General features: G+C 51.9%; 7 protein-coding genes across 7 annotated transcripts; 4 read left to right on the forward strand and 3 right to left on the reverse strand.

Annotated features, from left to right (window-relative positions):
- Positions 1 to 638: 638 nt before the first annotated feature.
- On the forward strand, positions 639 to 3,986 carry K460DRAFT_386504 (glycoside hydrolase family 115 protein; the record flags this gene model as incomplete). Its single annotated transcript, XM_040935599.1, has 4 exons — positions 639 to 1,167; positions 1,215 to 2,739; positions 2,802 to 3,828; positions 3,960 to 3,986. 4 exons carry the CDS (start codon positions 639 to 641, stop codon positions 3,984 to 3,986), a joined length of 3,108 nt encoding a protein of 1,035 aa, XP_040788751.1.
- A 143-nt stretch (positions 3,987 to 4,129) lies between these two features.
- On the reverse strand, positions 4,130 to 5,311 carry K460DRAFT_355901 (uncharacterized protein; the record flags this gene model as incomplete). Its single annotated transcript, XM_040931912.1, has 4 exons — positions 4,130 to 4,499; positions 4,610 to 4,714; positions 4,780 to 4,884; positions 4,980 to 5,311. 4 exons carry the CDS (start codon positions 5,309 to 5,311, stop codon positions 4,130 to 4,132), a joined length of 912 nt encoding a protein of 303 aa, XP_040788752.1.
- A 1,665-nt stretch (positions 5,312 to 6,976) lies between these two features.
- K460DRAFT_355902 (SSS family solute:Na+ symporter) lies at positions 6,977 to 9,363 on the reverse strand (the record flags this gene model as incomplete). The annotated part of the gene is made up of 7 exons (XM_040931913.1): positions 6,977 to 7,189; positions 7,251 to 7,617; positions 7,669 to 8,298; positions 8,349 to 8,500; positions 8,549 to 9,041; positions 9,171 to 9,234; positions 9,285 to 9,363. The coding sequence occupies 7 exons, from the start codon at positions 9,361 to 9,363 to the stop codon at positions 6,977 to 6,979; spliced, it is 1,998 nt and encodes a 665-aa protein (XP_040788753.1).
- Positions 9,364 to 10,221: 858 nt separating this feature from the next.
- K460DRAFT_377465 (alkanesulfonate monooxygenase) lies at positions 10,222 to 11,777 on the forward strand (the record flags this gene model as incomplete). Its single annotated transcript, XM_040934977.1, has 4 exons — positions 10,222 to 10,303; positions 10,353 to 10,554; positions 10,608 to 10,952; positions 11,000 to 11,777. 4 exons carry the CDS (start codon positions 10,222 to 10,224, stop codon positions 11,775 to 11,777), a joined length of 1,407 nt encoding a protein of 468 aa, XP_040788754.1.
- Positions 11,778 to 12,191: 414 nt separating this feature from the next.
- K460DRAFT_377466 (photolyase) lies at positions 12,192 to 14,145 on the forward strand (the record flags this gene model as incomplete). Its single annotated transcript, XM_040934978.1, has 2 exons — positions 12,192 to 13,537; positions 13,590 to 14,145. The coding sequence occupies 2 exons, from the start codon at positions 12,192 to 12,194 to the stop codon at positions 14,143 to 14,145; spliced, it is 1,902 nt and encodes a 633-aa protein (XP_040788755.1).
- Positions 14,146 to 14,528: 383 nt separating this feature from the next.
- Positions 14,529 to 18,850, reverse strand: K460DRAFT_355904 (uncharacterized protein; the record flags this gene model as incomplete). The annotated part of the gene is made up of 6 exons (XM_040931914.1): positions 14,529 to 17,543; positions 17,591 to 17,767; positions 17,805 to 17,893; positions 18,074 to 18,218; positions 18,349 to 18,430; positions 18,660 to 18,850. The coding sequence occupies 6 exons, from the start codon at positions 18,848 to 18,850 to the stop codon at positions 14,529 to 14,531; spliced, it is 3,699 nt and encodes a 1,232-aa protein (XP_040788756.1).
- Positions 18,851 to 22,852: 4,002 nt separating this feature from the next.
- K460DRAFT_121223 (uncharacterized protein) lies at positions 22,853 to 23,423 on the forward strand. Its single transcript, XM_040926625.1, has one exon. The coding sequence runs from the start codon at positions 22,996 to 22,998 to the stop codon at positions 23,329 to 23,331; it is 336 nt and encodes a 111-aa protein (XP_040788757.1). The 5' UTR covers positions 22,853 to 22,995; the 3' UTR covers positions 23,332 to 23,423.
- Positions 23,424 to 24,021: the final 598 nt, after the last annotated feature.

Below are 24,021 nucleotides of genomic sequence, written 5' to 3' on the forward strand. Positions count from 1 at the left end.
TCCCACCGCTCCACCTCTCTCTCCTTGAGCCCGAGGACCCGTGTCCAAGACTCTATGATGCCTTTGATAATCATTCTTGATGCTCGAGATGCATGTGACTAGACGGGGACGCAGCAGGAGCATTGAAAGTACCCGGAACAATTTCCCCGACATCCGATTGACCCAGAGACGACTTTGATCTGTACGGTGCCTTGCATCGTGTTCATTTATCACACTGCTCCATGCACATTCACCCACAGCCTGCATCTACATGGGCTCGGGGTATTCTATGGCGACTGGTCCCCATCCCGCGGCCAAGCGTGACTTCTAGAAGGATCGCAGCTAGAATAGGACTGGATGATGTCGTTCATCAACTTTAACCATCTGAAATACCCGGCCGTGCTAGGATTCGTCATATCGGGCCGGTACACGGCGTGCATGGCGACCTTGTGTTCCTGGATCTCTGGTCAGGGTAAGTTACTAGGGATGGGAATGGCAGGTGATGCACGATGACTAGTTATTAAGGGAATAGCCAAGTGGCTATGGAGATGGCTATATATCTCGGTATATCACACAGTGGGGGAGAGTTGAGGGATCTCTAGTCATCTTCAACTCTCCTGGATTACTGCTATCGCGGCGATTGTACTAACGTCGCCATCATGGAGCTCCTCTCTCGCACCGCGCTTGGCTTCCTCTCGCTGTCAGTCGCATTTGCAGGTTCTGCTTCTGCAGTTGAATCCTTCCGCAAACCAACTGTCGGTACACAAGGTGGCAATGGAAGCTTTCTTCTCGCGTCCGGCAGCTCTCCAGTCCGTATCCTTGCCGATGCTGCAGACTGGCCTGGTGTGCTTCGTGCTGCAAATGATCTTGCCGTCGACTTTGGACGCGTTACGGGAACCAATGGCACGCTGACGGCATCGGGTAAGGGTACGGCGAATGCGTCTACGATCTTCAATGTCACTGGCATCAACGATGACTGGAGTGTTGGTAGCAGTGGAAACAAAACCGCAGCTGGTGCTACCGGAGGAACGATCATCGTGGGTACCATTGGCAATTCGAGTCTCATTGATGGCCTCATTGCGAGCGGAAAAATAGATGTCAGTGCCATTGAGGGTCAATGGGAAGCCTATGTTAGTGCTATCGTGGAGAACGCTGGGAATGGGACTAGCGAGGCGCTTGTCATTGCTGGTAAGCCCTCTCAATCTTTGGAAGTGCGAGATACTAAAATTGTATAGGCAGCGATCGTCGGGGTGCCATTTACGGCATCTATGATATATCCGAGCAAATTGGTGTCTCTCCATGGCACTGGTTTGCCGACGTACCTCCCAAATCCCACGAATCCATCTATGCGCTGAAGACTACCAAAGTTCAGAAAACTCCCACCGTAAAGTACCGTGGCTTCTTCATCAACGACGAAGCGCCAGCTCTTACCGGCTGGGCGAACAAGATCTACCCGCTTTCTCCCTATGGAGCACCTTTCGGAGCCGACTTTTACAAGCATGTTTTCGAGCTGCTGTTGAGGTCGAGGGCTAACTATCTCTGGCCTGCCATGTGGAACGGGATGTTCAACGTGGACGATCCGCGTAATCAGCCCCTTGCTGACGAGTATGGCATTGTGATGGGAACATCACATACAGAGCCCATGGTCCGCGCTACCCAGGAGTGGACGAAGGTCGCCAAAGGCTCCGAGTCTGGCTGGCAATGGGCGACTAATAACGCTACCCTATACAAGTACTTCTATGAAGGTGCGCAGCGTGCGGCACCATATGAGAATGTTGTTACTGTTGGTATGCGCGGGTATCACGATACTGCCATGTCTTCGGATGTCCAGACCAGTGTGCTCGAGGCGGTCGTCGCTGGGCAGCAGGATATCCTAAGCAAGATCCACGGCAATGCATCAGAAGTGCCACAAATGTGGTGTTTATACAAAGAAGTACAAGATTACTTTGAAGATGGAATGAAAGTTCCCGACTGGGTCACCCTCCTGTGGACAGAGGACAATTGGCAAAATATCCGCAGGCTTCCGGTTGGCGACGAGAAGAAGCGGTCTGGCGGTGCTGGTGTGTACTACCACTTCGACTACGTCGGTGACTCGCGAAACTTCAAGTGGCTCGATACCATTCAACTCCAGAAAACCTACGAGCAAATGAAGCTTGCCAAGGACCGTGAAGCAGACCGTATCTGGATCGTCAACGTGGGCGACATCAAGCCCGCCGAGATGGCTATCAGCCATTGGTTCGACATTGCCTACGATATCCATGCGTACGACGAGACTTCGGTGCCTCAATGGGTTACAGAGTGGGCCGCGCGTAACTTCGACGAGGAGCATGCGCACACCATCTCCGATATTCTGGACGAGTACGGCGCACTTGCAAACATGCGAAAATTCGAATGGGTAGAGCCCTCCTCCTACAGCATCATCAACTACGAGGAAGCAGACCACATTCTTGCACGCTGGACCGCTCTTGCTCAGAAGGCGCAAAAGGTCAACGGCGCTCTACCTGCGAAGCAGCAACCCGCCTTCTACGAACTGGTCCTACATCGCGTGCTTGCAGGTGGGAACTTTGTAGATATCCAGATCTCAGGTGCCAGGAATATCATCTATGCGCAGATGGGCAGAAATAGTGCGAATAGGTGGATGCAGCGCGTTATCGATGGTATGAACCAAGATCATAACCTCACCAAAATCTACCACACGCAACTCAACGGCAAGTGGAATCACATGATGGACCAAACTCACCTCGGCTATCAAGGATACTGGTAAGCTCTACTAAACTTCCCTACGTCCTTTTACTTGATAGCAATGCTAACTGAGACGACAGGCAACAGCCCATGCGCCAATCGACCCCCGACCTCCGCTGGGTGCAGACACTCGAGCGCAGTCTGGCCGGTGATATGGGCGTCGCAGTCGAAGGTAGCAATGCTACTATCCCTGGTGACGACATGTGGCACGGTAACGGGGCCTCGTCCCTCAACCTACCAGATATCACGCCCTTTACGCCTAGGCGCTGGATTGAAATCGTTTCCAGGGGCACTGGCCCATTTAGTTGGAACATCTCTGCTGATCCGTTTATCACGCTCTCTCAAAAGTCCGGCACTCTGAAGCCAGACGATGAGGATCTGAGGGTGTATGTGGATGTTGATTGGACGAAAGTGCCTGTTGGGTTCAGCAAGAAGAGTGCTTTGAACATCAGCTCTTCGACCAATTACGGCACGCAAGGCGGCGCACCGCAAGTCATTGTGCAAGTCAACAAGACCTCCATCCCCTCCAACTTTTCAGCTGGCTTCGTCGAATCCGCAGGCCAACTCGCATTCGAGGCCGAGCACTACACACGCTCTTCCCCAGCCGGAAACCTCAGCTACATGGTTCTTCCCAAGTACGGCCGCACACTTTCTGCTGTCAAGCTGAATAACGGTCTGGCAGAGGGGTTGACCTCATCCACTGCCCCCAGCCTTGAGTACGACTTCGTTACCTTCACGCCTACCACCGCCGCCAAAGGCCTCAACGTAACACTCATTCTCTCCCCAACACATAACATCAACCCCAAGAAGCCGCTCGCATACATCGCCCAGGTGGATGACAAGCCAGAGCAACGCCGCCAATACGTTATTGACCGCAAACAACCAGACTTCCCCGTTGGTTGGGGCAAGGCAGTGGCAGATAGTGTATGGTACAACACTACGAATCACGGCGAGTTGGCGCCTGGAAAGCACACATTGAAGTTGTGGTTAGTTGAGGCGAATGTTATTCTGCAGAAGGTCGTTGTTGATCTTGGGGGTGTGGTGTATAGTCATAATGGCCCACCAGAGAGCTATCGCGTGGGCGGTGGGAACTCGAACTCTACGGTTGTAAGGAGGCATCTGCAGGGTTGTTGGGGTAAGTTCAACAAGGAGCCGATAGGTTAGGTCAAACTATAATGCCGCCAGAGGAATAATTAATGTTTCATGATCACATTTGAGCCTGATATGAGTGAGGAAAGGTGATTAGAATCTACGAGTGGAGATGACTAAAATCTCAAAGGAAGGAAAATGCACAATGCCAATCCTGATGTAAAACCAAACCGGACGCCAAACCCATTACTGTGTCCCTACACAAATCCCGTCTCTCGTACTCTTCGCGCTAAGTAGTGATTACGCCCCGCTCCCCACGTTACGCTATTCCAGCCCCGCCCGCCCCGCCCGCCGTTCCTCCCACAGCACCACCGGCATCCACGCCGCCCTCAGCCTTGCCCGCCTTCCGCCTCATACTCTTACTCCGATGTGAGTAGTAGTTGCTCGGCTCCTTCATCTCCGCTTTATCCTGGCGCTCTAGCGAGGGCTGCAATTTGCCGTGCGAGGGCGCGAGTTTGCTGCCGCGAGAGCCCATTGTGCGCTTGTGTGCTGTGGGCGTAGAGGTATTTGTAGCCCCGGCGGTGGCAGAAGTAGAGTTGTCAGAGGAGGTGTGAGCAGTGGATGGCGGAGATGTAGAACGTGGAGGCGAGGCGGATGCACGACGTTTGTTGTAGGAGAGGATGATTACTCTGAGGGTCGCATGTTAGCTATCTGCCTACTGGAAACTGGATTGTTGCAGGACATTGTGGATGCGGCGACGCGAGTGAGTCGCGTGTGCGTGGAATTTAAGCATACTTACGGTGGTGCGGGATGGGGCTCAGGGCCAGGATTATCAGGTCCTCTCTTTCTAGTAACCTTGTCTCGCTTTCGAAGATCGTATCGTGGTGTCGTAGACGTGTCTTGACTGTGTGGGTTTTAGGTAGTTAGAGAAGCGATCGATTGAAGCAAGGATGCGGAGAGGATGCATACCATGAAGATGACGTAGGTGTTTGTGGCTGAATATTTGCTGCAGGGTCCGGTACCTGAAAGTAAGGCGCAGCTAGCGAGTCGCCGGATCGGGAAAGGATCATAATCCTAGAACAGATGAGTCAAAATTGTACGAGAAATGTAAATTTAGGTTCCGTATAACAGCTATATGGGCAGGTAAATGGTGCTTGAATGGGACGTACGGCGGTGCTGAGGGAGAATCCACAGTTGGGTCTGGCTCGGGATTGGGACCATCCTCGCGCCAGGGAGGTGATTTGGCGACATCGAATCCGGTATTAGACTGTCGAGGCATGTGGAAAGGATCTCGTAGTTCGGAGCCAGAGATCAGTAGGAAGGATCCTCTGATCAGAATGTAGATGTTGAAAAGGGCAGTGAGAGTCGAAGCAACGACTGGCTCATGTATAATGGTAGATCGGTTTGATGTAGCGAGAGCGATGCTTGTAAGATGGCCGATGATGCTTGTGGGCAGGCGAAATATGATTACAGGCGAAAAGGTGGTGTCCATTCTGTCCATTGTGCCAACGACCAAAGGCTCTTCATCCAACTCTTATATATGGTCTGTTCCCTCGACCTCAAGCTGATAATTGCACTGTTTAACTTGGCTTCCGATTATTCAGAGTCACTTGCTTTGAAACACTGTATGCTCAAACTTGGCCCCATGATCCTTCTCGTCTTCTCGCTAACGGCGGTAACTGGTCGTTCGCATCTTGCGAGTGCTGAGAAGCCACATTAAGAGGCTCGGCCAGAACGTGTCGGACCTTTCCCAATCTATATTTGGGTGGATCGAGCCTCCAGGAATACCGCTCGTGTGGGTTCATTGGAAAAAAAGCTTTTTGAAAAGATGTGAGCCTAAGGAGGTTCCAGTCGAGCTTCGTCGTAGGCTAGCAGGTATTACCCAATGCGGTAATTAGCCGCGAACACGCAATTCGGACAGATCAGTAGGTCGGTGGGACATGGCTCATCAGGCGAGACATTGAACATTGACTTCAGAGGGTATGACCGTCTCTTCAAAACACGTAGGCGATGCTGTTCTGTTCTAAGTGGCTGTGCGGGTGAGGAACGATGCTCCTGGTGATCCAATTCGCCAATGAGGTACTCCACGTGGGACGCCGTGTAGGATCGAGACAGGAGGCTCACGATAAGTTGCCACAAGGGCGGTGTTTAATGATCAAGGCCCATCACCACGAACTACGCAGCAGCCGTAGGGTGGAGAGTGGGGGCGTTCGTTGTTGAAGTTCGGCGTTTGGCGTCACTTTGTCCCGCTCGTGCTCGCCCACTCAGACAACCACGTCCGCCCCGCCAACACCATCAACCTGCAAGCAAAGTCGCAACTCCTACAGCCACTTCTCTGGTCACTGTAGTAACTCTCGTGATTACTCACTTTACTTCCTGATTCCATCTTATTGTCATCCTCGTACAATCCTCGCACGCCGCGCAGTTCATTCGGCCACTTCTCGCTTACCCCTGACACAAATACGCTGCTGGTGACCCGGAGCCCCTACATCTTACCAACATCGTATCAACCACTGTACTCGGGTTCCGAGAAGGGCGGAAAAATCCCCTAGGGATCTCACGGGCCGAAACCTCGCAATTCCAAATAAGGTTACTTTCGTCTTCTCGAAATGTTCCAGTCCAGATCGGGCAGGCCAGGGTGGAGGAATTATGACTGTCTTCACAGCAGTGCGGGGTGACGGATCTTCATGCACATACCCTCGAAGGGAATTGCACTGCTTTGTGTGGGGTCCAGTAACCGTATCTCGACCATGTCTGCCTCGCCCTAATCGAGAGTCTCAAGAACAAGGCGGTGCAGCTAGGTTCCCACTGGGGGCTTGACGACCCCTGACCCACCGCCTATACCTAAAATGTCGCATCGAGAGATTGCCTAAATTCCTGCACAATATGGTGACTACGTCTGGAAAAGAATTACATTTTGAATTGTCATTGGTAGAGAGTCTAACCTTTATTGGCTAACTCAACTACGCGCGGCTGATTGGGCGACTCCGCGATGCCGACGTCCAGGGCGCCGTATCAAGCAACTACGTTGCTTACAAATTATAGGGACTCATTCGTGGCCCTCGATGACTTCAAGGCACCGGTGCAGCTCATACAGGTAGATCGAATGTTTCACAAGGATCTTCAACCTACATCCTTCAAAGACGTCATTTGTCATCTTTACTGCTTAGCATTCCTTGGGAGTGGCATTGAATTGCTCCGTCGGCGGTGTAGAATTGCCCGAATCCGTCTGGTACTCTGTCGTGCCTTTTGTTCCTTTCCTACCTCGAACTACTGTCCATATCTGGTTTGCACCCCCGTCAATGAGCGGGTAGAAGTTCGAAACAAGGAGTGTCAACCAGAGCCATATTAGGGAGATGACGATCCAAGCGATGAAGAACTGGTGTGAGTCAGAGAACTTATGTCGTTTACCAAAGCTGGAGATAGAAAGAAACACTCACGCCCTTCGAAAACGTCATCTTTGCACCGAACATGGGTACCGGCCACAGCAGCACATGTCCCAAAATAGTCGCTGTTGCCCACCCAGCAGCCAATCGACTCATGCGCTTCATGTATTTCACTCGCTCGGGTGTAAAGTAACTTTCCCTCTCCTCTTGATCGTGTAGTGCAGTGCCATGCTCGGAACGAACTCGCTTTATCTCAGTCGCAAATACATTCCAATCGAACTCCGCCGGCCAGAGTAGCGAGATTGCGACCGTAGTTGGGAGTGGCACGGCGAAAGAAGTGATGCAGCCGAATAAGCAAGGCATCGTTGCGCCAGTGGTTTTGATTGTTATTTCTCCAAAATAGTGATATGCGGTACCGAACCTAGGTTTGTCAGAGTTGCGTTCCTTCAGCAATAGCGGGTAGAGTACTCACCACACTGACAGCCCACACGCCATACCAAATATCGGCGATACTATAGCTGCCGTCTTCGTTTGTCTTTTCCAGAGTAGTGCGAACATTGTTGGAAAGATTCCTGGATTGATTAGATTACCCATCATGTACAAAGTCCAAGTCATGTCAACACCGCCACGATGAAAAGCGGTCGCAAGCGATGAGATAAAGAGCGAGGTAAATACCACGCCGATATGCGACCATCGAATCAGCTCCTTGTCAGTGGGCTTCTTGTTGACGTATGTGCCATAGATGTCGAATGAGATGATGGAACTTGTCGCAATCATTTGGGCGGAAGCGATAGACGTACACGACATAAAGATAACGAGGAGAATGGCAGCAGCTCCGCCTTTCCCAGCGACCGCTTGAGCGACATACGGGAGGACAAGGGTAGCACCAACTTCTTCGGAACTCATCGGGTTAGGGTATGTTGGCCAGGAAGGAGCCTTTTCTAGAGCAAGAGCGGCAAGCCCGACGATGGTGCCGAACGCCCATGGGACTGAGAATGAGGCAATGCCCCCCAGGATATAGCCTGGAACTGCGGCGGCTACATCGGCGGAGAAGCCCTTTTGCCAGAACCCCGTGTCCATGATAACGACTCCGAAGTTCGTACTAGTGCATATATAAGCATATAGGACAACTAAAGTGTAGCATTCACTTACACAACATGCAAAATGCCAAAGTAGATACTCTCTTCACTCCGCATAGTGAGGTATGACCCTTTGTAATTACCCGCAACTGGTCGATCAATACCAGCTTGAACAACTGCATCATATAGTGCACCGATCGATCCAATCTCTTTGCTGACGATAACCTTTACTTAAATTAACTGCGGAAGCTGGAAGTGCTGTGTGTTGTTTACCTTCGTTGTAAACCAGACCAGGACGATCATGATGATGAACGTGTGCACATAGTCTGTCAAGAACGTCGCTCTTAGCCCCCCAAAATATGTATACACCGCTACGCCTAGAGGCAATAGATAGGTGCTAGCGGTGATATTCATCCCCGTCAAGCTTGTGATCGCCGTACTCGCACCTAGAAGCATGCTCGAAAACGTCAAAGCATTGTTCATCAAAGCTAAAAATATCCAAAGGATATGCACACTGCTGCCGTAACGACCTTTGATGATCTCAAGCATCGTGTGTGCATTCGGCGCCTTGCGCTTGGCTTCAATGCACAGGTATGCCATGAGACAAATCATAGTGCTTGCAGAAGCACCCCACCAGACGCCGAGAGCGACACCGTAGCGATACGTCAGTGAGGAGGCTGCGAGTAATGCGGTGCTGTAGAGCCACGAAGCGATGACGACGGCAGACGTGAGTCCGGTACCAACACTGCGGTTTGCAACCATAAAGCTGATATCAAACATCAGCTTGAACGACGATGAATGATTTTATACACTGCACGTAGTTGACAAATTCCTTAGGGAATCCTAGGCTGCCTTGTTAGGGGGCCTTTTTGGGAAGCAAAAGTCTGGTACTCACGTCTCGGTCGAGTTATTATCTTCGTTGAACGACTTCTTCATTGCTTTCGTCACCCATATCATGCCTGAAGACATTAGTGAGTAGAATTCCGCTCTCTTCTAGAGCGCTACTTACCCAATGCAAAAGTAACACCCAGGCCCACGACAACCCCATATCCTGCGCCTTGAGGCAGCGGTGCCTGTACATCTGACATTTTCCAGTCGTAAAAAGTGTTGAGAGGCTCAAGAATAAGTGCCACGTGGGGATGACCGAACAAGAAGGATCGGGGGTAGATTTATATTACATCGTGTGTGACAGCAAAAATTGCCAGGAGCGAGGATGACATCTTCATGCATTCTCATGATGCCATACGCTCTAAGACATGGAGTTCAAATCATTCCTTGTTGATCGCAGGGCTTGACTGGATAGATTGGGGCGCCTGAACGAGGTTCGCAGCTGAAATTGTGGAGAAATCGCCGAGAAGAGCATCATTGGGCAGTCTGCTAGTCATCCACCTCGAGTATCCACGTTCTTGCAGTGATCGATGCAATGGGACGCCCGAGAGCGAGTGTCCACCATCCTAACAAACGAATCGGAGATTTGATGCAATTATATCTAGTCCGTAGTAGAGAAGATGATTGCTAGAATATGAATTGAAATGTTTCTGGGAGCGCCAGCTAAGATGTTCGAGGGTAAATGGTTGAATTTTCGGAAGTAGTGTTCCGAAGTCAGATGTCGTGCTCCAGGGACGCGATTAGGTGCGAAGGATCACCACAAACGAAATATTTCACAGCCTTACTATGAAACGACGGATAACAGCGCTGGAATACAGCGCATGCAGCTGACACACAAGGCTTTGGGTTCGGATACATACGGGAAATCCTGTAGTAGGCGTCCCGAATCCTTCATCGTTAGCACGCGATAGTGCGCTGACGTGCCTTACGCTTGCGATGATGTGCACACTTCTGTTGCAGTAGAAGGTACACTTTTCTGAACAACTGGGGTCAATACATAGATGTAGAAAGCCTCGTCTTTGTGACAGTGGCCGAGTCAAACTACATCTTCCTCCGCTATGGGTGACTCGAAAGCCCCGAAACCAAAGCAATGGATCCTGAATGCGTTCACCATGAGCACGCCGGGACATTTAGCTTCAGGTGAGTTTGAATTGTGTCAGTGCTGTCCTGTGTCTAACTCAGTATGTAGGCCTATGGCGGCATCCGCGCAATCGTACTACGCAGTACACGGATATTGAGTATTGGACTGACCTCGCGAAAATACTGGAGAAGGGGAAGTTCCACGGACTGTTCATCGCAGATGTACTAGGCCATTATGGTGTATATAAAGGAGCAGGCAGCATCGATCCTGGATTGCCAGGCGCCGCGCAATTTCCTATTTCAGACCCCTTGTAAGTGCTTCAAGTATGATACGGCATGGCAACTAGGCTTACGAGGAACCAAGTTTGCCGATCGCAGCAATGGCAGCAGTGACAAAGAAGTTATCGTTTGGTGTTACCGCTTCAACAACCTATGAGAACCCGTTTCTGCTCGCCAGAAGGTTTGCGACTCTTGATCATCTGACGAAGGGTCGTATAGCATGGAATGCGGTGACTAGCCATCTGGAGAGTGCGGCAAAGAATGTCGGCCTGGAGACGCAGATCCCCCACGATGAGCGATATCAAATGGCGGACGAGTACCTGACAGCGACTTACAAGCTATGGGAGGGGTCGTGGAGGGATGACGCGGTTGTCAAGGACGACACGCAGTACACTATGCCTGGGCGAGTAAGATACATAAACCACGAAGGGTAAGTATCCAGATTTACGTTTGCGGAATACAGCTGATTGTGAGCAGGAAGTACTTCAGGACAGCAGGCCCGCTCACGACCGAGCCATCCTTACAGCGAACACCCTTCATCTTCCAGGCTGGATCAAGCAGTGCCGGGAAGGCCTTCGCAACCAAACACGCCGAGTGTCTGTTTCTAGCGGGAATGGATCCGCAAGCTGTTCGTAGATCAGTAGAAGACATCCGCAGACTTACTGCAGAACAAGGCCGAGATCCGAACAGTGTCAAGACTATTGCAGGTGTATCCATCATCGTCGACGAAACCGACGAGAAAGCCCAGGCGAAGTACGAAGAATACCTATCGTACGCCGACCTGGAAGGATCCCTGACCCTATTCGGCGGCTGGACAGGAACGGATCTCTCTCTGATCAACGACGATGACGACCTGAAGTTCACGAGACCAGGCGCGATCCAGAGCCTCGTATCGACATGGAGTGCAACGGTCCCTGGTACCGACAATGTCAAGTGGACTAAAGCACGAGTAGCCCGAGAGCTCGCCATAGGAGGAGCACACGCCAGAGCCATCGGATCGGCCACCACTGTCGCCGATTTCCTGGAACACTGGGTCGAAGAGTCGGGGATTGATGGCTTCAATCTCTCGTACGCGGTCAATCCGGGTGACTTCGAGGACATTGTGAAGTGGTTACTGCCGGAGCTGAGGCGGAGAGGCGTATTCTGGGATGACTATGAGGCGAGCACGACTAGGGAGAATTACCTTGGGGACGGAAAGGGACCTAGACTAAGAGATGATCATCCGGGGTCGAAGTTCAAATGGGCAGCTGAATAAGCCTTGAAGCAAAGTTCAATACTGCAGTATAGTGGTTGTCGGGGTGGAGGAAGGGTGGGCGAGGAAAAGACAGGGACCCTGGCTCGCTTATCTGGGGCGATCTGGACCCTCCGATCCAGGTACCATTCACGTCATAGATCGAAACGCGCGGGCGCGATCTTCAAACTGAACGCGTCGTGGAACAGAGAGGAGAGAAGCCGTTGTTTTCCTTCCTTCTTCATCTCTTCACAGTACCATCGTAGGCAACATATTGGCGAGCTGTGTAGATACTGAGTCCTAGATCTCGTTACATCGCACGGCGCTGTTTACAATGACCTCAGCTCTCTGAGGCAATTGGTTTCTCCGAATCCTTGTCGCATCCCAAGTTCTGCTGCCTACTTAGAAGTTGTGAACGGACAGACCGAAGCGCTTACTATGCCACCCAAACGCAAAGCGGGCATTCCACCCAATGCTGCCTCTGCCAACGACTATACCGACAACGCTGGCGACGCGCCCAACAAGCGGTCTCGAATATCTAAACCTTTGTCGAAGCCATTCACGAAAGGCGCACAACCGGCCGAGTCCGTGGCGGGAGTCAATGCGAACATAGCGCCAGGAGAAGGCTTCAAGGAGGAGGAATCAAGCTTCGATCATTCGCGGCCGGAGGAAAGAGTTGGAATTGTGGATAGACGGTATTACCCTGCTGAAATGAGCAGTGAAAGATGTACGATGTATAACGCGGACGAGATACCGCGGCCGATTGAAATATTGAACAAGACGCTCGAAGAAACAAGAAACGGACGGGAAGAGATTCGGACTGGCAAGGCGGGCGGAACGGGCGATGCGGTCGTGCATTGGTTCAAGCGTGATTTGCGTATCCGCGACAACACAGCGCTCTCGCAGGCAGCAGCATTGGCGAAGGCGAAGGGTGTGGGGCTGATATGCGTCTGGATTATGAGTCCAGAGGATTGGAAAGCACATCTAGTGAGCCCTGCCAAGTGCCATTTCGAGCTCAGATCGGTACAGTTGCTAGGAGAGGAGCTAGAGGAATTAGGCATACCGCTTTACATTGAGAAAGTGGAGAAGAGGAAGAACGTGACAAAGCGATTAGTGGATTTAGCGCAGGAGTGGAAGGTGAGGAACGTGTTCTGCAACTTGGAGTACGAGCCCGATGAGCTGCGGCGAGAAGAGCGGCTCGTGCGCTTGATGTTGGAGAAAGAAATCAATTTCGATCCGCAACACGATGACTGCGTAGTACCACCAGGGAGTCTGAAGACGGGTACAGGAAAGCAGTATGCTGTGTACTCACCTTGGTATCGCGCATGGGTAGCACATTTACACGCCCATCCGCATCTACTCGACGAGCGCCCCATGCCTGGAAAGAACCCTCTCGGTTTCCGAGAAAAGTTTGGGAGGCTTTTCGACTCCCAGATCCCGGGCCTGCCACAATGCAAGAACCTGACAGAGAAGGATAAGGACAAGTTCCATCACATGTGGCCAGCAGGTGAAGCAGCGGCAATCGATAGAGTGGAGCACTTCTTGACCGAGAAAGTCGGCAAATATACCGCAACTCGCAATTTTCCTAGCAAAAATAGCACTGGGCGCGTGAGTGTGCATCATGCGGCTGGCACACTAGCTGCACGGACGAGTGTACGTATGGCGAGGGACGTGAACTCGACCAAACGCCTCGACGCTGGTGTTGATGGAATCAAAGGATGGATATCAGAAGTAGCATGGCGTGACTTTTACAGACACGTGCTCGTGCATTGGCCGTATATCTGGTATGCTTCCCGGTTGCTCAACAAATTTTCCTCTCCACTAACAATGTGTCAGTATGAACAAACCTTTCAAGTTCGAATACACAAACATCGAATGGGAGTACAACGACGCGCACTTCCGTGCCTGGGCCGAAGGCCGCACCGGCTACCCCATCGTCGACGCTGCAATGCGCTCCCTCAAAGAAACAACATACATGCACAACCGTCTGCGCATGATCACCGCCTCTTTTCTCGCCAAGCACCTCCTTCTCGACTGGCGCCTGGGCGAGCAGTACTTTATTTCACACCTCATTGACGGGGATTTTGCATCTAATAACGGCGGTTGGGGCTTCAGTTCATCGACTGGCGTCGATCCACAGCCTTACTTTCGCGTCTTTAATCCGTGGCTGCAGAGCGAGAAGTTCGATGAAGACGGCGAGTTTATCAGGACGTGGGTGAAGGAGTTGGAGGGCGTCGAGGGAAAAGCGATACATAATCCGTATGCGGCGGGTGGTAAGGCTAAGGAGATTGCGAAGGAAAATGGGTATCCGGAGCCAATTGTAGAACACAAGTTCGCGAGGGAGAGATGCCTTGCGAGATATAAAGCCGGGATCGGGAGGGAGACGGCGTAGACCAGCCTGAAAGAGTCGATGAGGTCGTGGTGTCGCCCGTGAAATTATCACGGAGTCGAGCGTGACTTCGCCAATGGATGTGCTCACTGCGTATAAACTAGTCTCATCATTTCGCCATTTTGAGTTTGGCGTACACCCCACGTGACCGCGCGATCGATTCGCGTACACTCACCATAGTAGTGACCGGTCAGCCTCTGATAAGTTCGTATTGTGGTCATGGATTCTGTTCACCGTTAGTAGCAAATCCAATTCACTTGCACATCAAGACAGGCTATCGTAATTCGTTTCAATCATTACTTCCCCGTGTAAACTCAGGGCCTTATACCTTGATGACATTCACAATCATTTCCATCTACTTCTTCTAAGCTCACCTTGTATTCACGCTAATAGAGTCCCTTCCTAGCTCCCCCCTTGCCCCTTCCCTCCCCCCAAATGCAACAAACACTCATACTCTCACACCACCCCTGCGCCATATAGGCTTCCAACTCTTTCTCAATCGCAAGGACCTCATCGCCGCTCTCATCGACACTCAAGATTGATTGCCCATCACCCTTTAACATCTGGTTCCAAGCCTTGATCTGCTTCTGCGTCGCTCTCCTGTAAGTGCGGATGTTGGTTTGTGCATTTAGGTACGCAGTGAAGTCCTCGAGCACAATAGGATCGTACATGAGAATTTTCTCATGCCAGCTGGGTTGTTTGGGATTATTTGTTGGTGGGATCGCGCGGATGTGTGTGGTTATTTGGTTGAAGATCTCTGTTTTGATATGTACCCATTGGAGATTGGAGGTATCGATGCGGAAGACGGGCGTGTGGGCTAGGGTGTTGGTGCTAGGTTTCAAGGGAGCTTTCACAGGCGAGGGATCTAAAGAGAATAGCGGCAAGGGTGTTAGATCTTGAAAGTTGCGTTTGCGGGGTGGTGTGGGAGATAGGGCTTCGAGGGCTTCGTCTTCGGAGTCGAGGATCTCTTCGATGTCAATGAAGCGACTCGATGATTTGGATGGCGTCATCGCTATCGCCTCGGGTTGCGAGGACGCTCCTTTGAGCATAGCTGCTTTAGGAGTTCTCCCATGGCGCCTCTTAGAACTCTCGTCAGCGGTCGCTGACGCTGGCGGCCTCAACTTTGGTGACGGAGACATGCGCAGCTGCGCTGACGGCGGGAAGTCGAAATCGTCAATGTCTGCAAAGCTGATCTCAGAGTCGACATTCTGGTTCGAGGGTGGTGGCTCCTGCTCGAAGCCTTGAATGTCCTCGAACACAACATCCTTGATTGAATGATCAGCAACCCCTGATTCGACAGTCTGGGAGCCCCGAGACGTGGCATGTGGAGGTGTAGGGAGATCGGATGATATAAGGATTGCTGGTGCAGAATTAAGGTCATCGATATCAAGGAAGGTAGCAGCGTCAGACTCATCACGTGTGCTATCCATGAGCAATGGGATGTCTTGAGTCCGGTCAGGCTCTGGAATGTACACATCACCCACGTGCTCAAGCATACCGCCCTCGTCATCTCTAGTACTCGCAGCCCATAGTCCCCTTGTACCGATTACTTTTCCGAGCCTTGGCCATCGTGGTGGTGCTGGCAAGAGAAAACTGGGCGGCGCTTCTGCGTCATGTTCAGATTCTTTGAGTGCTAGCTGCAATTGGCGCACCATCGTCGGCGATTCCTCGAGTGCAAGTTGACTCGAAGTCCCGAATAGAACATCCTGTCTACCCAGGCGCTGTACTGCAGATGTCGGACTGAGCAGCTTCTCTGCAACTGCCTTAGGCTTAGGAACCTTGGCGGTCGTCTTTCTAGCTCTCGCATTCGTCTTAGTATTCTCGGTATCAGATTTGGATTTTGAACGCTTGTGAGGCGCTTTTTTGGGTGGTGCATCGGCGTCCAGCGCAGAGGTATCGTTCAACGGCACTTTTGTTGCGGTAGTTCGAAGCTGAAAGAAGTCGCTGGTCATGGCTTGTGGATCGAAATTTGGATCTTTGGGGCCGTATTGTCCGGTTACCAGGTCCGTGATTGTGCGTACCTTCTTCTTGGGCGCTTTGCCCTTCTCAGGCGATGAGTTTCTTGAATTAGTCTGGTTGCTAGGGACTTCGACGAGCTCGACTCGTCGTCGCTTCGTTAAACCCATAGATTTTGTAATTGAGCCCGCAGCTTCTACCATAGTTGGCGCAGATGGTGATTGTGCATAGGCAAAGTTGGAGAGCATATGGGTAAAGGTACCATTAGTGTCCTGCGCCGAGTGTTTGTTTTCTTTCCCGACTGAATCTGTGAACGGGGTGATGACTGCAGTATCCTGCGGTGGTGGCGTCCAATCTCGTCTTCGCGCTACGGCTTCTTCTAGATGCAGTGCCTCCTCCATGGGATTTGACGGCCGCTTTTTCGAAGGAGCCTTGTTCTTCGGTTGTGGACTTGGCGGTACCTCCCATGTTGATGTACTCTCAACATCCATATTCTGGGCCTCCACCGATTTGAGTGTTCCGAGCTCATTTGCAGCCTGATCCTCGCCCCTGTTCGCATTGTCGCGGAAATGTGCAGATACGAGCGACGCATCATCCCGCTGCAGCTTCCCGTCTTTCGCAGCCGCCTTTACTTTTGTAACTCTTGGTTTCTTCAGCTTTGGTTCTTGTGCCGTCTCGGCACTCTCGGCTTTCTGCTTCTTTGCGCGCGGCTTTCGCGGCTTGCCCGACTTTGTGAGTCCCGGTGTGATTTCTGCAGTTTCGTTCTGGGGCTCAATTTGTGGCTCTGTGTCTTGTTCCGCAAAGAAAGGGGATTTTGTAGACGCTGGGAGTCGGAGCTCTGGGTCGCAGGCGGTGTTGGCTTTGTCCGCCGTCGCTTTCCGCCGCCTGGGCTTGGGCTTCGTTTTGTCGCTGTCGCCCGCTGTCGACTTCTTCGTAGGGCGCCCGCGAGGTTTCTTCGAAGCTGGAACATCTCCTTCTGCAGCCTCTAGCGACCCTCGACGTGATTGCGCGTGCTGTCCCTCAGTCAAGTTGTCGTACAGCTGGTTTGCGAAGTGCTCTGAGCGAATGAGGCTATTAACCGTGGCGAACCCCCTGACGGCGCCGTCGGGGATGGGGGCAGCACGTAGGTTGGTCTTGGACGCGCCGGCGATTCGTCTCCTCGGACTGACGGGCGGAGAGAATGCTAGATGGGAGGATGGTGACATTGCGACGCGTCTCGTAGCAGGATAGCCATTGGGCGGGGAGGATGGGGCGTACAGCTCAGCAGCAGGCGGACTCGAGGATAGTATGACTATCTCATAGGAATTGCCCGCCATCCTCAGTCGCTGAAGAAGGCCCCGGGCAGCCAGTTGGGTCAAGTTGGCAGTTGCAACCCGTATTGTGGCGTGGGTTGTGCATTCGCGGAGAAGGCACGGGCCAGGGGGGGTGGGTGACTTTATCACCGACTAAGTCCATGTCCATAGCAACGCCCTCACCCTCAAGTCCATCTCACTCGACGTCCTCGAAGCACTCTGTAGCGCCGGTAGGAGATGTCTTCTCCCGCGCGGCTTCCCTTTCTCGTTTCCTCACGTCTCCTGGACGAGTTTCCACCGTCCAGATGACCGGATCTTGGACCCCTCTGTCCACGGCTCCAAGCATTGTCCCCGACCCTTTTAGTTACACGGCCAACCTGATCTGGCCGTAGAGCTTTCAGTTTCCCTGCTGACGCTCTCCATCGCATTCGTCATGTTCTCGTCGCTGGGCATGGTGTCCTTCATACTATGGGCCAGTAGCTCCTTCGCCGCAGCTCGCTTTGCTAACATGGGTTGAGCGTTAATTCAGACACACGATGCCGCAGAGCGTCGAGAACGCTCTGTTTCCCCTCAGGTAAGTCTCTGAGGCCTCTAAGCTCAATTCATGTTCTGAACCTTTGCTCACAAGGGCTTCGCAAACCCCCGCCTGTCGCTGCTCTGTCGAAGTGATAGAGATGACGCACAATCTTTGCAGAGCTGGAACCACGCCGGGCTACATCGATATTGACACAGTGACAGCCTCGAACGTGCTTTAGCAGTAGCAGCGGCGCTTGTTGGTCGACTTGAGCTTCTACCCTCACCGCTGTCAACACCCCACCCCACCTTGTCCTACCCGCAGCGTCAAAAATTGCGATCACTGGCGTAAAGTCGAGTGCGACGACCCTGAGAGATGTTCTATGACCTCCTCTCTAGGTTGCCGCTGCTTGAGTCGCGATGAGTGATCACCCGAGGCGCCTACAATGTTACGGACGACCTCAGGCGTATGAACGGCAGCGGCGATGCTGTGCGGTAACATGTACAGACTGTAAGCGCCACTGCATCTGTTAGATGTATCGCAACTAAAGGCGTTAGATATGCTGACCAACCTTGAGTAGGCTGAGTATCTACTTGGAGATCTCGGAACCTAAACCGCAAGGGCCAATGACCTGAACGACAGTTCTGAAAAGTCGAACTTGAACAATCTTGCGCTAGATCCGGACATCCAGGCACTCGAAGTACCTACTGGACACACAGGACGCCACCCTCGCTGCCATACTGACACACACGTACCGTATGGCCTTTCGACAGAACTGGAATGGCTTCTTGGCGGGACGCGGTTGGATGAGACCATCGGCGATGTCATGCCACCGTCGGGCCAGGTATGGCTTGCGACACCCAGGAGGCCACGGGAAATGAAGTGTACGGTAGCAATGATTCACCGAGGCATCGCCTTGCGCTCCGGTCAGGCCGAAACCCTTCATTTCTCTAGGAATCTTTGCGATATAGCGCTGGCAGCTGCGCGCTCGCACAGCAACTACTAATCGACGGTGTGACCTAGACTACATCCGTTTGGCCTGATTATCAAAGAACGCCTACCCGTAGGTATCGTTACAATGATGTGGCCATGCTTACCTACATCGTCATTAGTTGTTGCAACTCCAATTAGGTGCCTGGCACTTATCTTTTCGATACATTATCTCAGGCTCCGATGCTTCCATCGACCATCCTCGCCAAAGCCAAGTACCCTACGCAGTTAGTAAAATCGATCACTATCTCCCCGCGATCTATTCATAGTCACGATATTGCGAGTCATCGAGGAAGAGCGTATCACACGAGTTATCATTGAAACTAGAAAGGGTCAGCGAAGGCTCCTTATCGGGACAAGAGACGGGACTTACAATATACATGGAAATGTTCCGGCTCCACTTGACGAGGCTAGGCGTGGGTCACCTCTCCAAGATCAACAAAACAAGGTGGATGGCCTCTTCCTTGTTCACAACAATTGCTCTCCAAAAAGGTCTGAACATTCTGTTCGGTCCATGGTCGACATCGTTAAGCCAGCTGTTGTATGCCATAAGCCCTGGGACCTTATTGAGGAGGACGTACGAAACACCTTATCCTCGTCTACCCAATCCGTATCGGCCATCGAAAAGTTTCTCGAGACCAAAGGCTATAGACCTTGCCTGGCCAACAGAGAGAACAACGGCCACTAGACAAAAGATGCTTGCGCAAGTCTTGTCTAACGGAACAAAGTCCGGGTTGATTCTTTCCAGAGTTTGATCCTTATTCAGTCCTACATGCAACGTATAGAAAAGAGGTCAATCGGAAAACTCTCAGTTTCAGGGCGCAGTGTCATGCACAACCGATCAGTAAGAGGTGGCCTCATGAGGATGTGACAATTCCGCGCCGAGGGATATGAGTTCGCTGAAGCTTGAAGGCAGACTCAGTGTTGCTGCTCTTGAATGCCGTGCTGCTTCGTCGTAGTAGGACAGCTAGGCCTTCTCCGTGTTCATAACCTTCTCTATTCGCTTGGGGCATATTATTGATTATCTCGGAGATGGTCTCAGTGGACTCTGGGGTATGGTCTTGAAGTCGTCGAGCCCCCGCTACGATCCGATATCCGGTCTTCAGGCTTCTTTTAGGACGACGACGTCGAATCCTGAAGATCAGTCAGCGCACCGTTCACTGCGGAAAATATAGATATCGACCAACCCTAAATGCGTTGCGCCGGAATACAACATCTACCTAGACCGCCTGGTGGACCGTCTCTCCTCGAATGCATTATGGACAGCATGTTCCATACGCAGGGAATAGTCGGTCGTTATGGGTGCCTATTCTAAGCCGCCATTGGATGGCGCATCTTGGGCTAGTCATCAGCGAGCAGAGGAGGGCTGATGACTTCGAGTCAAAATGCGGATCAAACTCTCCTCCCACGGAAGGGGTTTGTGTTCAACACGGCTCCTTGTCATGATAGCCCCACGTGTCGAGGTTCATCAGAGTCATGCTGCCTCTTCAGTCACCCGCTTTTCCCGCTCTTGGAACTGTTTAGACCGACCTGGAGGAAAGAAAAGCCTCATCGATGTCTCCTTAAGACTAAGACTATCGCCATTCGCTGTTATACAGTCGTCCTCAACCTGTTCATCACAGGTGGGGGTCACCTGTCGTGAGTAACACTTGGAATTGAACTTGCGGGATAGTTCTTTGGTGTACTGGCCAGTCTTGCATGAAGTAACTTTATCGTTTATGCAAGACCGGCCTCTGGTGTATTGGCCAGTCTTGCATGAAGTAACCTCATCGTTTATGCAAGACCGGCCTCTGGTGTATTGGCCAGTCTTGCATGACGTGACCCGTCGTTTACAACTACCGCGTTGTAGTTCTCGTCCATTGCTGTCCACCCCTTTGAAGTGCAACCCGATTTGGGAGGGTTTGATGCACTGGGGTAGTTTTCCGCTCCCTCCGGGGGGTTTTGCCTCCGCGCTTCGTGCGCCTAAGTTTAGGGTGTTACAACCCGCTTCTACGAGCTTTACAACGCTTTATTATCTCCCGCTGGCTTTTAGTTTTCGAACCCAACGGAATATCGTATACGGCGGATTGAAGATCTTCCCGACTGTATGATCTTTTCGACGTCCTTGTTGGTTATACCAACAGACGTACCAACAGACGTGCCGTTGAGCAGTGGCTCAGACGAGTCTCCTCGGATATGAAGTGGACGTTGTAGGGCTTCGACTGCCCCTCCGCTGGAGTAAAGAGTCTCTGTTTATCCTCTAGGCGCGATCTAATCTTATACCGATCTCCGGTATTCCATAGCCCAAGAGGCTTCACCGGTCTAGTATTGTTTTCTCTTTCGCGGAAACCCGGCGCGTCAAATGGTTTTGCAATCGTCCTTTTGTGGCTCATGATGGGAGAAGTTTTGGGCATGACCACGGAGGGGCATGTTACTGTTTGCTGCCTACCGAGCTTGATGCGTCAGTATGGATACGATATGCGACGCACGCAAACAAGTCTTACGAACCTCTTCGCCAGTGATTCAGTGCAAGAGCGGCGTGCAAAATGGCCGCGGTCAGGAGTATTCAGGTGGGGTAATGATTTTGGCAGCCGTGGAGACCGGCAATGGATTGCGCAAGCCAGCCTGTTGGTCAAGGTTGATCGAATCCGCTCTTATGCCTCCAGTGTTATCGAGATCCGAAGCCGCCATCGTCAACTCAGGGTTGCCGTTGTGGTTGTTGTCCGCAAGCTCGACTAAGCCGCGACCTGCCCCTCGACAGGGCTATCGAAATACTTCTCGCTGTCGCAGATCATGATGTATGCACACTCAAGTGTTATAGCAGGCGAACTGTTGCTAAAGGATGTTAGCAATCGTGGCCCACCCCGTCGATCTTCCGACAATGCTTGGGCGAGGATGATGAGTGCGCAGAGGGTGCGACAAGCAAGCTTTCGCAAGCTCTGAATCGCCTGAAGCCGCGCTGTCCTCGCTACATGCGATTATGCTGTACACGTGGACCTTCTTCCAAAAGCTTCGTCATCATCGTCGTGCCCATGAAGCGCCTGCGACAACAAAGAAGAAAGTCGGTACATACCGTATGAGCTATTGGTGTTGATAAGCCCTAACGGCAGCCTCTTGAGCTCGCTGCACTCGCACGGGAGCTCAGGAGGAGCTGCTATCCTTGCCGACCTCGCTGTTGCTGTCGTCGCCGCCGCGACCTAGATCGTTGCCGCGGGTATAAGTCATACATGAGGCTTTGATGATCCTCATCAGCCTCGTTACGGAGTGCTTGCATCGCAATGGCAGCTTTCGGAAGTGTGTTGTTGTTGAGTTCGGGGTGGTGAGTTAAGCCGCACCGGAACAAACTACCAACTCTATCACCACCGCTGAAGCTCGGACCCCACCCTCGTCTGCTACAACACATGTTGCGGTGGCGTTATGAGTGAGCAAGAGTAGACTTGGCGAGCTCGTTGAGTATGCCTAAGTGCACACCAAGAGCAAAGAGCATAGAGTAAAAGTGGCCGTGTCCAATTGTTCGGTCTCTTTGCATGTGCCTGCTGGCAAACATCATCAAAGTTGCGCCTGTCGGGGACATTATACGCGGGCGCAAGATGTTGGAATCCTATGACCACATGCAGCTACAGAGGTGCAGTGGAGACTGAAGCTCGGCTGCGGCGCCTAATATGCACCCAAAACTATCAGTATCCTTGGTATGCCTGGTGCTTGTTCGAGTCGGCGCAGTCAAAAGCCAGACAATAGTCCATCATGCTTCGTACGGACAATAAGGAATGCCGGAAGAAGGGACAGTGCGCCAGTCTGAGTCCAACAGTGCCGTCAGGATGGTGTTGCAACACCATCCCCTAACAAGTCTGCACCTAGAAGTGTCTAAGTCCTCCTGAAGCAGCCCCGGCTTTCTCAATATCGGCTTCGTTACCGTCGACTCAATTCCCATTGCATCTTCACTAGGAAAAGGAGATGTCTTGGACAAGTCGCAGGGTCTTTCAGTTGATTCTACAATTTTGATCATGATACCGTCGATATCTTGCTAACTCTTAGTTCGGCTGACATGTCATTGCAGCTTACGAGTAAGTCACAAAAGCTGCCGCATTAAGCAGTATCAGCTTTTCGAAGCGGCCTGTCGTGATGATCTTAGTACTTCTCTCCTATTGCCTTTGGAGGCCCCAAGTAGGTTCCTGCGATATCACTTTCTCTTCTCAATTCTTTTCTCTATCCAGTCTTTCTACCTCCTATATTACCCCCCTAGTCCCCTACCATCATGATCTACGATCCCGCTTTCCTCTCTCTCTCTTTCATCAGATGACCAGCTTCAATGCAACACCTCCCTTCAACTCTAAACTTTGCCTCCCCGTTCTTCAGGCGCCGATGGCGTGCTGTATATCATGCCCTCCATGCCCTTCCTACCACTCCTCTTCTTCGCCGCCTGTATTCTTCTTCCTTCAACCTCATGTCTTTTCATAAGCCTCCACGTCTTCCAATTCTTGTCCCCCATTTTCACAGCCACATCCACCAACGTATCCTCACAACTAGGCTATCGGTCCCCTTGCGCCTTAAGTAGCCCGAAAAGTGTCAGATCCACGACCAAACACCTTACAGAGACTCCAGCATAAGGAGTCTCTGCCAAGTGGCCGCACCTTCCTACTCCTAATAAGGCCCTGGGATTGTATGTGTGCTGTGAGGCGGGGTGTTCGGTACGACTGGATCCGCACCGTGTAGGAGCGCTAAGTGTGTGAGTGGATGGCGAGGCGAGGTACGTCTGCGTGTGTGTAGGAGTGTGAGGGTGGAGGACAAGAACGAGATTTGTACGCTCGCGAAGAGACGAGGGTGATAGGACGATTCGAAGCCTGCGGTTCGTGGCCGGTGGAATTCGGCGGCGGGGAGATGATTGTCACTTTCCTAAGTCGTCAGCTTCGCTCCGTCCCTCCAGTTTTCTTCTCTGTCAGTCCTTACCGCATCAGCACCTTCCTCATGTCCATGCATATCCTCCTCCGATCCTGCAGACACACTTGATCGTTGTTCATTTTGTTGTTGTGCTCCACTTTCTTCTACCCACTTACTGTATCCCCCATCTGCTCTTTGTCAGTTTCTTTGTCGCACCTTTTCGATCTCTTTCACACCAACCTTGCAACTATCGCAAGACTGGGTAGACCG

Source organism: Cucurbitaria berberidis (genome assembly GCF_010015615.1).
Source record: "Cucurbitaria berberidis CBS 394.84 unplaced genomic scaffold K460scaffold_3, whole genome shotgun sequence".
In the NCBI taxonomy this organism is placed as follows: domain Eukaryota; kingdom Fungi; phylum Ascomycota; class Dothideomycetes; order Pleosporales; family Cucurbitariaceae; genus Cucurbitaria; species Cucurbitaria berberidis.